General features: G+C 67.1%; 2 protein-coding genes across 4 annotated transcripts; both read left to right on the forward strand.

Moving 5' to 3' along the window:
* The first annotated feature begins 1,553 nt into the window (after positions 1 to 1,553).
* Positions 1,554 to 8,568, forward strand: TH (tyrosine hydroxylase). The gene is made up of 13 exons (XM_029208583.1): positions 1,554 to 1,655; positions 3,069 to 3,278; positions 4,070 to 4,244; positions 4,513 to 4,601; positions 4,824 to 4,891; positions 5,188 to 5,238; positions 5,622 to 5,767; positions 5,858 to 5,993; positions 6,095 to 6,164; positions 6,680 to 6,736; positions 6,928 to 7,023; positions 7,328 to 7,461; positions 8,341 to 8,568. The coding sequence occupies exons 1-13, from the start codon at positions 1,566 to 1,568 to the stop codon at positions 8,498 to 8,500; spliced, it is 1,482 nt and encodes a 493-aa protein (XP_029064416.1). The 5' UTR covers positions 1,554 to 1,565; the 3' UTR covers positions 8,501 to 8,568.
* Positions 8,569 to 10,798: 2,230 nt separating this feature from the next.
* On the forward strand, positions 10,799 to 11,880 carry INS (insulin). 3 transcript variants are annotated; one of them, XM_029207604.1, is made up of 3 exons: positions 10,799 to 10,840; positions 11,017 to 11,237; positions 11,727 to 11,880. In XM_029207604.1, exons 2-3 carry the CDS (start codon positions 11,051 to 11,053, stop codon positions 11,870 to 11,872), a joined length of 333 nt encoding a protein of 110 aa, XP_029063437.1. In that variant the 5' UTR covers positions 10,799 to 10,840; positions 11,017 to 11,050; the 3' UTR covers positions 11,873 to 11,880. The 3 variants fall into 3 exon arrangements, with proteins under 3 accessions (XP_029063437.1, XP_029063436.1, XP_029063438.1); XM_029207603.1 differs by having other exon boundaries at positions 10,806 to 10,840; positions 11,034 to 11,237; XM_029207605.1 differs by lacking the exon at positions 10,799 to 10,840 and having other exon boundaries at positions 11,051 to 11,237; positions 11,763 to 11,872.
* Positions 11,881 to 13,973: the final 2,093 nt, after the last annotated feature.

Below are 13,973 nucleotides of genomic sequence, written 5' to 3' on the forward strand. Positions count from 1 at the left end.
GCAGGGGCCACTGAGACATGTTCTCCAGGAGCCCAGAGTCTAGGAGATGAGACAGGCCTGGCACGGGGATGCAGCCGTGGGCCAAGCCAGCAGGGTTCTTGCTTTCAGAGAGCAGAGGGGGAGGTTAATATCAGGGGCAAGAAGGGGTAGGCATTGCAGAGTGAATGGTAGCTGAGCTGGTTTTGTGGGATGCATAGGAGTTCGCCAGGAGAAGAAAAGGGTGAGGGGCAGTATTTCAAACAGGGTGTCATGAAGTCCAAACCCTCCTTTAGCAGGAAATGGGGATGGTTGGGGGTGAGATCAATAGGGGTGGGTGAGGGGAGGGGGTCACTCAGGCTGCTTCCAGAGAGCAATGGGGAGCCATAGAGGATTGTGGAGCAAGGGAACGGCATGGTCAGACCACATTTGGGGAAGGTCCGGGAGGAGAGGGGTGCGGATGGCCGCTGTGATGAAGAGTGGGTGCTTCTTTGGGGCATGAGGGCTGCCGGGGAGGTGGATTGAGACAACATGGTGACCAGCTGGAGCTGCCGGGGGCCTCACGCCTTTCCCAAAGCTGTGCCTGAACGTGGGGATGGGCCAGGGGGCGGGGTAGACAGGGCAGGACTCACGTCTGCCTGGTGCCAAAGGGGGGTTCCCTCCGGTCCCCTGGTCGCCGGGGTGGGGGCACCACCAGAGGAACATCGTGCATGGAACTCAGGAGAAACTCTGGGCTGGGGTTGTCCCAGGACCCGCATGATGCCAGGGACCACGTGAAGAAGGGTTGGGCCACAGGGACTGGGCCTCAGTGCTCAGGGATGGGCGCATCCCCGAGGCAGTGACACCCCAGCGATAAGTGGTGAGAGGGCCTTGGGGGACGCTGGGGGGTAGGGGCGGGCCAGGAGAGGGGGAGAGACAGCCATGCAGGAGTGAGTGGGACAATAGTTAGAGAATTCCCTGACCCCCGCGTCCCTCATTCTCCTGCACCCTGGAGGATGTGCCCTTCTGGAACATTCTGAGCCATGCTGGATGTGCCTGGGGGGGGGGGCAGATAACATTCCCGCTGAGGACATCTAACAGGAACATGCCTCGGGACCCTGCTGGGAAATTTGGTGAAGTGAAGAATCTTCTGGAAAAGCGAATTGCCTCCTGACATCTGAGGTCTGAACCCGGCTTTCTGGACCGATGGCCACCAAAGGTCAGGGTTTTGTGTCACGAGCACGGTGGGGTGTCCAGAACTCCACCCCCCCCCGTGTACCCGCCCATCACCCGGCTCGGGTGTGGGCCGAGGGGCCTGGCTGCACCCAGCCCTGCGGAGCACGCCTGCCGGAGCCCAGATGATTCAGAGGAAGGGCCGGCCGCTCGCCTGGGTGCCTGTGACGGTGGATGCAATTAGATTTAATGGGACAGAGCCCTTTCTCCTGCGTCTCCGTGCTCCTCGCCCACCCCACCTCCCTCAGGCGGCAGCAGGAGGGGGACGCAGAGGAGGTGGGAGGTGGAGGACCCAGAGGGGCTTTGACGTCAGCTCAGCCTATAAGAGGCCGCCCGGCAGAGGGCTGTGGAGACGGAGGCCAGACCTCGCCGGCATCATGCCCACCCCCAACGCTGCCTCGCCGCAGGCCAAGGGCTTCCGCAGGGCCGTCTCCGAGCTGGACGCCAAGCAGGCCGAGGCCATCATGGTAAGAGGCAGGCTGGTGCCCACGGGCTGGAACGAACCAGAAGCCCAGGGGTGTCCCCTGAAGGCTGGAGGGAGGCTCCAGGCTCAGGGTCCATATGGGCGCCCTGGACCCAGGCCTGGCGTCCAGTCCTGGCCGCAAGCACCTCCCCTGCCCGGACTCTGTGGGCAACCCCTGTGCCCGGGTGTTTGAATCTCTATGGGTGGGTCCTGCTGGACCCAGGGTGTGTGCAACAGTGTCCCGGGCCCTGCAGCAGCTCAAGGTGGTGGGGGGCACTGGGCAAACAGGGGTGCAGGCCCCAGTTCTGCTGAGCTGAAGGGAGGTCTGAGCTCCAGGGTGATTCCCATCCATCCCCCGCCCATCCACCTGTCCAGCCACCCGTCCATCCACCACCCACCATCTACCTGTCCATCCACCATCCATTCATCCATCCGTCCAGCTGTCCATCCATCATTCACCCATCCACCTGCCACGCATTCCATGTCCCACGTGGGATCTCCTGTCTTGAAACCCACCTCCCCTGTTCCCTTGCCCAGCAACCCTGGGCCTCCCTGACCACCAGGGATGGCCCCCAAGGCCTGGCCCACCACTTGGGAGCCCCCGAGTTCAAGGGAGGCTGTGCTGGGAAGACCCGCTGGGCCACCCCCTCTCTGAGACTGGAAAACTAGGGGCTTCTTGACCTGGAAGAGGGGTCTCCAGTTCGTCCTCAGGGATGGCCTGGAATGATCAGCTCCCTGCAGGTTTAAAACGGCTCTTGTTTATAGAGCTTCAGTGGAAACATGGGCTGGGTTCTAGAAATTTAATTTGCAGGCACCATCTCAGGGCACTGGCCGTGGGGTAGACAGCGCTCACCCCAGGCCCCTGGCTCTGTCCACACCCCGCCCACCGTAGAGTGGGAGATCTGGGGAGGGCTCCCCCGCGGCCCCCTGCCATGTTCCAAGACCCAAGAGCACCAGAAGCTTCCTGGAAGTTCAGCTGCAAAAAATGAGCCCCAGACAGGGGGCTTCTTCTCTACTCAGGCCGGGGGGGGGGGGGGGGGGGGGGGGGGGCAGACACACTGACCCCGGAGGCTCATGGTCTCGGGACCGGCTGTGGACAAGGTGTGGCCAGGGCCCCTGGGCTGTGAGGCAGGGCTGGGCATGGGGCCATGAGGAGAGGTCACTCCATGGAGCCAGACACCATGTCCCCTAGCCCTGCGCAGCCCGGGGGGCAGCAGGGCAGCTCCCCAATCAGCCCTCGTCACCTAACCCGGTTAGATGTGGCCTGAGGGCACAGACCACCCTCAGCTGTGGCTCCCAGCACCCTCCCTGTCTCCCTCCCCCACTGCGGCCCCCGGCAGGCGCGACGCTGGAGCTGGGTCCCAGGTTCTGTGGGTCCGGCTGAGGGCAGGGGGAGCTGGCGCATCTGTCCCCACAGTCCCCACGCTTCGTCGGGAGGCGGCAGAGCCTCATCCAGGATGCCCGCAACGAGCGACAGAAGGCGGAGGCCGCCGCCGCCGCCGCCGCCGCCGCCATGGAGCCGGGCGAGGCCCTGGGGGGACGGGCCGGGAAGGCCGCACTGAATCTCCTCTTCACCCTGCGGGCCACCAAGCCCCCCGCGCTGTCCCGGGCTGTGAAGGTGTTTGAGGTGAGGGAGCATAGGGGGCCACGTGCGGAGGGGGCTCACAGCCCCTCGCCACACCCTTCTGTTCTCAGGAGCTCCCTGAGCCCAGCCCCCCGCCCTCCCCCGTGCCCAGCACCTCACCCTGGGGGCAGGTGGGTGTGGGTCCCCCAGGGCAGCCGGGGACGCAGGGCCCCCCATGCCCGCCTGGCCCTGGCGGGGCTGGGCTCATGTGACAGCTGATGGCGTTAGCTGCTGGATCCCAGCACACGCACCCAAATGACATTACAGCCGACTCCTCTCAAGCTCCCGTGCTGGCCGATGCCCGTGTGGCCCGAGGGCCTTGAAGACTGAGGCTCCCTCGTTGCTGGGTGATGGGAGCTGGCAGGGGAGCGCACCCACCCCTCCCCCCCCCCCCACGCTCAGTGTTGCTTGGTGGGGGCCTGAGCCTCCCGACCTGCCCGCAGTGGGATCAGGGCCCACCCCCAGCCCCGGGTGTCTAGAGGTCTCGGACGAGGCCACCAGGGATGGAAATCAGGCTGCCTGGGAGAAGACCCCACCCGAAACGCTGGGTCTGGGGGACCCTGTGACAACCCCTGTTAGACCAACTAGACAAGAGCCGTTTTCCCAGCTGAAAGCTGTCCAGGCGGCCAGTCTGGAGAGCAGTCTTGTGGGCTGCTCGCTGCCGGCGTCCAGGGCAGGGCAGGGCGGGCCGACCCCGGTGCCTGCTTCCCAGCGCTCTCGCCTCCCCCTCTGTCTGTCTCTGTCTCTGTCTCTCCATCTCTCCCTCCCTCTTTCTCCCTGCTTTTGCTCCTAAGACATTTGAAGCCCAAATCTACCACCTGGAGACCCGGCCCGCCCAGAAGCCGCAGGCAGGGGGCCCGCACCTGGAGTACTTCGTGCGCTGTGAGGTACCCAGCGCCGCCCTGCCCACCCTGCTCAGCTCTCTTCGCCGCGTGGCCGAAGATGTGAGGGGCGCTGGGGAGAACAAGGGTGAGGCTGCCCCTATACCCTTGAGGGTGACCCCGTGACCCCGAGACATCGGGGTGCAAGGGGTCCCACAGGTGAACCCCAGTGACTGCGTGCACGGCCTGGGGGCTCCCTCTCTGCTGGCTCCAGCCCTCCCCAATCCCCCTCGTCTGTGTCCAGGCCTGGGTCACCTCCAGCCCCCCAGTCGCAAGCGGGAGGCTGCTTCCAGGGGGGCCCTCCCACCACAGCCCAACACCCAATCTGGTCCTTCTACCCTCCTTCCTGCGTGCAGTCCTCTGGTTCCCAAGGAAAGTTTCTGAGCTGGACAAGTGTCACCACCTGGTCACCAAGTTTGACCCTGACCTGGACTTGGACCATCCGGTGAGCCGGGGCCCCAACCTGCCCGCGGACTCATGGCTGGGGCGGTGGGCGTGCACCCCGGCTTGGGACGGGGTGTCTGTTTGCCTCCGGCTCCTGGTGGAACCCTGAGGTTTGGCTGGGTGCAGCCGCCAGGTGCCCGCCGGTATCACAGGTCGCGTCTGGGCTGGGGGCGTGGGGAGGGCTGGCGGGGCGTGGGGGCTGATGGCGTCCACTCTGCGTCAGGGCTTCTCGGACCAGGTGTACCGCCAGCGCAGGAAGCTGATTGCTGAGATCGCCTTCCAGTACAAGCAGTAAGGACCCCCCTCGGGACCTCGTCCTCTGAGACCCAGACCCCGTCCTGCGGCCTCACACCAGACCTGGGTGGGGGAAGGGAGGGATGCCTTTGTCACCAATGCCATCACCTTCACTGTCACCGTGGTCACCGATTCGGGGTCCCCAAGTCACAGCCGAAGAAACGGAGGTACAGAGCAGTTAAGCAACTTGCTGTGGCCACACAGCCGGGGTCGCTCAGCCCAGGCCCCTTCCTGTCCACCCCCCACACGCCCTCCCCAAGGGGGCCTGGACTAACTGCTGACCCCCTCCCCAGAGGCGACCCTATTCCCCACGTGGAGTACACGGCCGAGGAGACTGCCACCTGGTGAGACCCCATGATGGCAGCTGGGGAGGGGCGGGGTGGGGAATGAGGAGGGCCCGGGAAGACCCCCAGAATCCCTGCGTGGAGAGTGGTGGCCTCCAGAGGACAGACTGAGTCCGGGTGGAGGAGGGACTTCCCGAGGCCCCCCACGGTCCCCTGAAACCCCCCAAAGCTGCAGGTGGGAGACATCCACTCCCAGTGGCCAGTGTCTTTGGGGCCAGGGAGAGGCCTGCAGTGTGAGGCTGCCTGGGGTCTGCAGGGGGCAGAGCAGAGCGCCCACGGGAGGGGCTGCTGGATGCGGGGAGGGGTCTGGGGCAGGCGGCGGGGGGCCCGGTTGGGAGTGGGGGGCACCCGGCCAGCCTGAGCCCCCCCTCCCCCGCCCACAGGAAGGAGGTCTACACCACGCTGCGGGGCCTCTACGCCACCCACGCGTGCCGGGAACACCTGGAGGCTTTCGAGCTGCTGGAGCACTTCTGCGGGTACCGGGAGGACAGCATCCCCCAGCTGGAGGACGTCTCCCGCTTCCTGAAGGGTGCGCCGCTGTGGAGGCCCCGGCGGGAGGGCCTGGGGTGGCCAGCCGGCGGCCCCACCCGCGCTGACAGCCCCCCCGCCGCCCTTGCAGAGCGGACCGGCTTCCAGCTGCGGCCCGTGGCCGGCCTGCTGTCCGCCCGGGACTTCCTGGCCAGCCTGGCCTTCCGCGTCTTCCAGTGCACCCAGTACATCCGCCATGCCTCCTCACCCATGCACTCCCCCGAGCCGTGAGTACCCAGCCCAGCCCGCCGCGGGGAGCGTGCTGCTGGGGGAGGGGGCAGGCTGCGGCCCGGCGCCCAGCCCCACCCGCTGTCCGCCCCCAACACAGGGACTGCTGCCACGAGCTGCTGGGGCACGTGCCCATGCTGGCCGACCGGACCTTCGCCCAGTTCTCCCAGGTGTGTCCTCGAGGCCTCAGGAGCTGGGCGTCAGCCGAGGGGCTGCGGGGTGGCACCTGCAGCGATGGGCGCTGCCTGCCCCTCCCCACCCCCAGGCTGGATGCCGCCCACACCTGGGTCATGAGACTTCAGAGAGACTGCAACGTCTTGGAAGAGAGGGATGGGCGGGCCGTTCTGGGAAGACCACCTTAGAACAAAGACGGGGCAGAATCCCTTCCGGAGAGTCAGGGGATCACGGTGCCCAGAGGACAAGCTGGGGGCGGAGTGCCGCGGCTTGTGCTGCCACCTGCTGGCTCTCCCAGGAACGGCAGGGAGCGGTCCTGGGCCCTTGATGCATCCCGGGAGCGTGCCTGCGTCCCAGGAGGGTCCCTGCACCCTGGGAGGGTCTCTGTACCCCGGCAGTGCCCAGGAGGTCCCTGGAGGGGCTGCAGACAGCCCCAGCACCCTCCCCTCACACAGGCGCCCAAGCCATGGTGAGCTGAGCCTCTCCCCCCTCAGCTCTCCCTCCCCCACAGGACATTGGCCTCGCATCCCTGGGGGCATCGGACGAAGAAATTGAGAAGCTGTCCACGGTGGGTTCTTTCCCCTGCAGGACGCTGGGTCCAGGCTGGGCCCTCCTGTCCAGGCTCCGGTCTCCGCTTCTCACGGCGTGACCGCCCGGAGCCTGGCTCACCTCTGCCTGGGTGGTGGGTGCCTGGGGCCATGGTCAGTGGCGAATGCTGTGCTGTGGTCTCTCAGCTGACCTGCCAACTGCCCCCTCCAGCTGTACTGGTTCACCGTGGAGTTTGGGCTGTGCAAACAGAACGGCGAGGTGAAGGCCTACGGAGCGGGGCTGCTGTCCTCCTATGGGGAGCTCCTGGTGAGACGCTCCCCGCACCCCCCAGGAAGGGGCTGGAGCCCGGGTCCCCACGGGGAGGGCGACCTTGGCCGTGCCTTCTGAATTCGGGCCTCCCAGGAGGCTGGGGCTGCCCTTTTAGGGGGGCCAAGAAAACTTGTCCCTGCCCGTCCCACTCACACTGTCCCCAGGCCTCGGGAGGACCCCCAGTGGAGAGGGGAGGGTATGAATCCACACCCAGAGCCCACCGTGGAGTCAGGCCAAAGGGCTCCAATTCCCTCGGGGCCCTGAGATCCACCCCCACCCCCCACTCCCGGCCTCCCGCCAGCATTCCCTGTCTGAGGGGCCCGAGATCCGGGCCTTCGACCCCGATGCAGCGGCCGTGCAGCCCTACCAGGACCAGACTTATCAACCTGTCTACTTCGTGTCTGAGAGTTTCAGCGATGCCAAGGACAAACTCAGGTAGGCCGAGACCCCCACTGTGCTCCCTAAACTGGGAGAGCCAGCCAGCAGGCTGGGCCTCCGAACCCACTTCACAGTGGAGAAAACTGTGCACACTTAGGTTACAGCACCCCCCCCCGCAGCAGGACCCCCAAAAAGTCTGGGGTGGGGAGACCTGCGGGGCTGGTGGCCATGTCAAGGCCAGGCCAAGGCCAGGCTCTGAGGAGGTGAAGCTTGACTTTGTAAGACGGATGTGCGGGGTCCTTCCCAGTCCCATGCCCTCTGAGCAGCTGGGGCCATGTTGGGGACAGAGGACAAGGGCCGGGGTGACTGAGGGCCGGTGGGGAGCCTGGGGGTAGCAGGGAGTTTCCAGGGCTGGAGGTGCAGTGACCCCCATTCCCCAGGGGAGGAGGGCAGAGCCCGACAGGGCCCACCAGTTCGCCCTCGGAAGGGGCCTCTTTTCCAGCCAGGCTCCTGTTGTCACCGGGGAGATTGAGGCCCAGGATCTATGTGCCTGCAGTGGGGGTGGGGGTGGGGGTTGGATACCACACACAACCTTAGGGACAGGGATATAATGGACCCTGCGGGGCACACGGTCTGGAAACCTTCCTGCGGGAGGAGGCCTGGCTGAGCCTCGGGAAGGAGCAGGGAGGGCTGGAGTGCCTTGCAGAGGCTCGCTTGGAAAAGGCCCGTCCCTCCCTGCCGTAAACAGCCCCCAGCCCTTGGAGGAGGCCTCAGTCCCCCATCTTGTCTGGCTGGTTGGACAGAATGAGCTCTGGGGGTGCAGGCGGCTCTGAAAAGTCCCGGGAGCTCTGAGGCTGCTGTGATGGAGACCCGGGCCCCAACCCTCGGGCTCATCCCCACTGGGTGACTGAGAGTCCCTGCCGGCTCCCCTACCAGGAGCTATGCCTCCCGCATCCAGCGCCCCTTCTCCGTGAAGTTCGACCCATACACGCTGGCCATCGATGTGCTGGACAGTCCCCACGCCATCCGACGCGCCCTGGATGGTGTCCGGGACGAGCTGCACGCCCTCACCCACGCCCTGAGCGCCATCAGCTAGACGCGGGATGCCACCGCGCAGGCCCCCATAGGCCGGTCCCAGGTCTCCTGGCCTTCCCCCCGCCGGCCCCAGCCCCCGCCCACGTGAAGGGATGGCTCATAGGGCACCCCGAGAGCCCGCCAGAGATCCCCCTGCTGGAGGGCACCCTGTTGCCCCGCCCACCGCTTGCCAGCTCCGCCTGCAGGTGACTTTGTGCCGTGTGCTGCCCATGTGCCGTGTGCCACCTGCTCCCATTCTCAATAAAAGAAAGAATCCCTCTGGGTGCCTACCCGGCTGGCTTCTGTGTCTGTGTCTGTGCACCGGGCTCAGCCCGCAGCCCTGCGCCCCTCACACTCTGCCCCATCCCTGCTCAGAGGCTCGTCCACCGCCTGCCTCCTCCTCCAGGCAGCCCCGGGTCACCGGCTCGCCCAGGGGAGCCAGTCTGTGCTGAGCCACCAGCAGCTCCAGAGGGCTGAGGGGGTCCTGGCTGAGCTGTCCCATCTCTGTGGGGTGGCAGCATGGAGGCGGGGGCCTGGCCTGGCTTTGCGGGGGCAGGGCTCAGAGCCGTGGTCTCCTAGGCAGGGCTGCAGGCTGCGCCCTCCCCGCAAGCCCGATGTCCCCGCAAGCCCGATGTCCCCATTAGGAGGAGGACGGGGGTCCAAGGGCCAGCCTGTGAGAGCAAGCAGAGGAACGGGGTGGGGGGGTCCAAGGCACAGCTGCCTCTGATCCCTGCACCCCACCCCACCTAAAGCAGGACCTGGGAGCGCAACCCCCCACCCCGCAATGTGTGCTGATGGAGCGTTAAGCTGAGCTGGCCCCTAGGCAACCTCTCTGGGCCTCAGTCTCCCCTGCAAGGTGGGCGGGGGACTGGATTCTGGACTTTGTTTACTCGACAGGTCTGGACCTGGCCCTCCAGCTAGAGCTCCCAGAATCCTCCAGGTTTGGCCCAGCCCAGGGTGTCCCCTTTCCCACCCTGGCCCTGGCCCTCGGAGCAAGCAGCCTGGGGCTTCCTGGGAGGTGGCTGGCTCCTTACTTCCTGCAGGAGGTAGACACCAGCCCATCTTCCAGGCCCTGCTCTTTTCCTCTGGTTCCCCCTACCTCCACCTCCCACCACCAGGACCCTGGCTCTAAGCTCTTAGGATGTTAATCCTGGTAAACTCCTACTCGTCCGTCAAGACCCTCCTGGGCAAAGCCTTCCATCCCAGCCCTCCCTGCTGGTCTGTCCTTCCATCAGTTGCACCTCAAGCACCTTGTCTGTGACTAGCCCTCCTGTACCTGTGTCCCTTTAGCCTGTGAGGCATCAAATGGAGCCACTTCTGATGGTTGTGAGCCCCACTGAGACCCTGGGGAAGGGCTAACGGCCGGCCTCATTTCCCTCCTGCCCTCCTGGGCCCTGGGGTCTGCCCTCCCACCGGGGACTTCCGTCATTCAGCCTTCCACCTTGCACACCTCTCTCTAAGGGGCCCCCAGATCTCCCCTGGCGGCAGAGGGGCCTCCGGACATCATGGCGCCCTGGGAAGGCAGGGTCCAGCCCCTTCCTCGGTGTGGGGGGCTGCTAGGGTCCGGGCCTCCCTCCAGGGGCCTGTCCAGGGGATTGGAGGCACCACAGGGGCTCAGCGCAAATGGCAGCCAAAGGATGCAATGGGGCCGAGGGGCCGGTCTGAAAGGGGTCAGCACGGGGGGGTGGGCAGGGCTCTAGGAAGAGGGATGGGGCCCAAGAGGCCACCTCGGCGGCGTGTGGCGGGGCCCAACCCACGCGTCCTGTGGCCCCTACATTGAAGGTGAGGAACAGGGGCCGGCCTCAGGGGCCTCACGGCTGCAGGTCCCTGAGTTCAGCCCCCTCGGCAGTGCCCCAGGGAGCTGGGGGTGTCAGCGGGCCGCAGCGCTGGGGTGGGTGAGGCTGGGGCCGTGAGCCAAGGAGACGCTCCCTCACTGCCCACCCATGGCCTTGGACCACCTCTGGGGCCCCGAGGGCAGCCCCAGGGACAGCGGGCAGGGGTCCTCTCTCTTGGCCACACTCCCCGGACCAACATGGAAGATGGGACCCAAGCAAGGCCGGGTGGGCTGCGGCTCCTGTGGAGGCGTTTGCCCCCAGCTGTGAGCGGGGACAGCTCGGCATTAGGTCCCTCGTTAAGACTCTAATGACCCTGTGGCCCCAAGAGGTGCTGACGACCAAGGAGAGGTTCCTGCAGACCCAGCAGCGGGGAAATGATCCAGAAATTGCAGCCTCAGCCCCCAGCCATCTGCCACCCACTTGAGGCCCTAATGGGCCAGGTGGAGGGGTCAGGGGCTATAAAGCTGGCGGGGCCCAGCAGCCCCCAGCCCTCGGGACGAGCTGCACTCGAGGCCGTCAGCAAGCAGGTCTGTGCCTGCGGGCTCTGCGTCAGCCCGGGTCCGGGCCGGCCCCGCTGGGGTCCTGTCCATCGGGGCCCCAGGCCCGAGCTCCGCTGAGCGGCAGGAGGGCGTGGGCTCCTCTCTTGGAGCGTTTGGAGGTGATCACCGGCTGGGGGCCCCGGGTGCCCCCTCGCTGGCCTCAGCCCCGCCTGTCCCCCAGGTCCTCGTGCCCCCACCATGGTCCTGTGGATGCGCCTGGTGCCCCTGCTGGCCCTGCTGGCCCTCTGGGCGCCCGCCCCTGCCCGGGCCTTCGTCAACCAGCACCTGTGCGGCTCCCACCTGGTGGAGGCACTGTACCTGGTGTGCGGGGAGCGTGGCTTCTTCTACACGCCCAAGGCCCGCCGGGAGGTGGAGAGCCCGCAGGGTGAGCCCCGCTGCCCCGCCGCCCCATTGCTTCCAGCTGGCACCCAGTGGGAGGTCAGGAGGGACTTTTTAAAAAAGGAAAATGATGTCCTCTTGGTCACATCCTAAAGGTGACCAGCTCCCTGGGGGTGAGCCAGGAGGACGCCTGAGGGTGGGCTTGCCCCTCCCCCCCTCCCTTCTCGCCCCGGCCTCGCCCAGCACCCTGGCCCCGCTCCCTCCCCTCCCCACCGAGGGCAGCTCCAGGGAGGAATCTTCTGAAGTGAGTCAAGTCCTGGGTGCCCACGGTCTCAGGGTGATGTGTCGGCGATGGGGGTGCTTGTGGGAGACGCCCCGTCACCCTGGGAGAGGGCCCCGTCCTGCGCGGGCTGTGGGGAGGGGAGGGGGCGGGGCAGGCCCGTGATGGGCGCCAGGGCACCTGTTCAGGGTCCCGCTCCAGGGCTGGGCAGGGTGGGCAGGGGAGCGCCGTCTGCCTGACCGTCTCTCCCCGCAGTGGGGGCCGTGGAGCTGGGTGGAGGCCCCGGTGCAGGCGGCCTGCAGCCCCCGGCCCTGGAGGGGCCCCCGCAGAAGCGCGGCATCGTGGAGCAGTGCTGCACCAGCATTTGCTCCCTCTACCAGCTGGAGAACTACTGCAACTAGGGCCCGGCTGGGCGCCCCCTCCAGGCAGGCGGCCCAGCACCGCGCTCCCCGCACCCCTGATGGTCAATAAACCCCCTGAATGAGCCCTGCTGCTGTCGTCTGTGTGGCCTGGGGGGCTGAGGCGCTGCTGGGGGTGGGGGCGAGGAAGGCCGGCCCACCTGCTCAGGCCCTGGTGACGGGGGGCCCTGCCCCAGACCCCTCTCTGTTCCCTGCGTCACGCACTGGCTGCCCACAGATGTGCGGGCAGACGGGCACCAGGGCCCATGGCAGTACCCCCCAAGGTGGTGAGCTCCTGTCTTCGGGGGCCCTGACACCCCATTCCTCAGTGCCCCACTGCTGCACGGGGTGGCTCCGTGGGGCACCCGCCCAGGCCGCTGCCGGCCACGCCAAAGAGCCCAGGGGTGCCTGGGCTGGTCACAGCCCGGGAGGTCAGAGGGTGACCTGGCCGTACCAAGGCCTGGCCAGCCTGCCGGCCGCCCAGAGACCAAATCAATCTGCAGGCTTGCTGAAGGCTCCGCCCGGGCCAGGGCTCGGAGTGGCCGGGCTGGGGCTGCTGCCTGGGCCCCGGTCGCTGCAGACCACTCAGAGGCCGGCCTGGTACCCAGCCGGCTGGGCGGCCCTCCCTGTGACCCCGAGGCTCTCACCCTGGTCCCCCCACCCCAGGGGAGACGCTGCAGGCCCCCAGCAGGCCCCGCCCCTGGAGTGGAGGCCAGGGCTGGGCAGGCAGGTGGATGGCCGGACACTGGACCCGGAAGAGGAGGGGGAGGGGGGGTGGCCAGGGTGAGCGGCAAGCTGCCCATGGGATCACCCAGGCGGCCCCATTAGCACGGGTAGAGGCAGGGGCACCCCGCAGGAGCTGAGGTATGTGGGTGCCCGAGGCTGGGCTGCATGCAGCTGGGGCTGGGAAGTGGGCCGGTTGGAGTCAGGCTGCCCTCAAGGCCCTGCCAGCCAGTGAGACCCTGGGGACGACTCGGACGCTTCCCCTTCCCCTCAGGTGCCAACAGGCTCTGTGGAGAGGGTGGAGGCCTTTGGGGTCCCGGGGCAGGCGGGGCCATCCCGGCCAGCAGGACTCTCAGCACGGCTGGTGCTGGGTGGTGCGGGGGGCTCGGGAGAGGACTCCACCAGGTGGGGAACGCGGTGGGCCAGGGCGTGACGTGGCCCTCGGCGCCCTGCCTGGGCTGGGGCCTGTCTTCCTTTCCCCTCCTGAGACCCGCTGCCGCTCTGAGGCCCAGGATCCGCCCCCGCCCCAGCCGCTCCCACCAGCCCCTGGGTACCAGCGGATGTGTTTTCGAACAGTTGGGGTGGGGGCCCTCCATACACCCAGCAGGGATGGGGTCACGGAGGGAAGGAGAAGCGGCTGCCCAGGGCCGCCAGGGCCCCGGGGGTGAGGGCGGGATGGGACGCAGTCTCCTGCTCGGCACCGCCCTGGGCACTGAACCCCAGGTGCCCCCACTTCTGGACCCCCCCCCCCACATCGCCCCACGGAAGCCAGGCCCGCAGACCTGGGCTCTGCCACCCAACCCAGGCCCAGGCTCCGCCCCTTCTGGGAACTGAAGGGCAGACCTGGCCTGCCCTTGGGACCCGGGCTTCACTGGCCCATGCGGCTGGCGGTGGCTGTCAGTGGTGTGCAGGCCCGTGTGTAACCCTCACGTGGGCAGTGGGGTCCAAGTGCTGAGAGCAGCCCCCCCCAACACGTTCCACTCCCTCACTGTTGCGTCTTCCGTGTTGCACTGTCACGCATGCCGTGGGGGGCGGGTGTGTGCTGTTTGCCCCTGTGTTCCTAATGGGGAGACTGAGGCTGGGGTCAGGCCCTCTGGTGCCCACCCACTAAGGACACTCTGCCTGTGTGGCTGCCTCCAGGCTGGCTCCCCGGATGGCATCTGCTCCTGGCACGGATGAACTGGCAGCTCCACCTGGCCATTGGGGCTGTATTTGCCTTCTCCTGTTGGCAGTAAATATTTACTGTCCTCGCTGTTCTCCGGGCCTGAGCAGATCCTGAGGGCTATGGGAGGTGGACGCAAGGATGCTGGGGTGGGCTCTCTGCCCTTGTGGGCCTGGTGCTTGGTGGGGGCCAGGCTGGGAAGAGGGAACAAGACCAGGA

Source organism: Monodon monoceros, unplaced genomic scaffold, assembly GCF_005190385.1.
Source record: "Monodon monoceros isolate NGI ecotype Baffin Bay Population unplaced genomic scaffold, NGI_Narwhal_1 Super_Scaffold_7, whole genome shotgun sequence".
NCBI classification, from domain to species: Eukaryota; Metazoa; Chordata; class Mammalia; order Artiodactyla; family Monodontidae; genus Monodon; species Monodon monoceros.

Bases quoted from the DNA above. Each gene is read 5' to 3' on its own strand.
- TH (XM_029208583.1), top strand. From the start codon at position 1,566: ATGCCCACCCCCAACGCTGCCTCGCCGCAGGCCAAGGGCTTCCGCAGG. The intron at 5,994-6,094 runs GTGAGTACCCAG...CCCCCAACACAG, and splicing joins CCCATGCACTCCCCCGAGCC to GGACTGCTGCCACGAGCTGC. The intron at 7,024-7,327 runs GTGAGACGCTCC...GCCTCCCGCCAG, and splicing joins CCTCCTATGGGGAGCTCCTG to CATTCCCTGTCTGAGGGGCC.
- INS (XM_029207604.1), top strand. From the start codon at position 11,051: ATGGTCCTGTGGATGCGCCTGGTGCCCCTGCTGGCCCTGCTGGCCCTC. The intron at 11,238-11,726 runs GTGAGCCCCGCT...CTCTCCCCGCAG, and splicing joins GGAGGTGGAGAGCCCGCAGG to TGGGGGCCGTGGAGCTGGGT.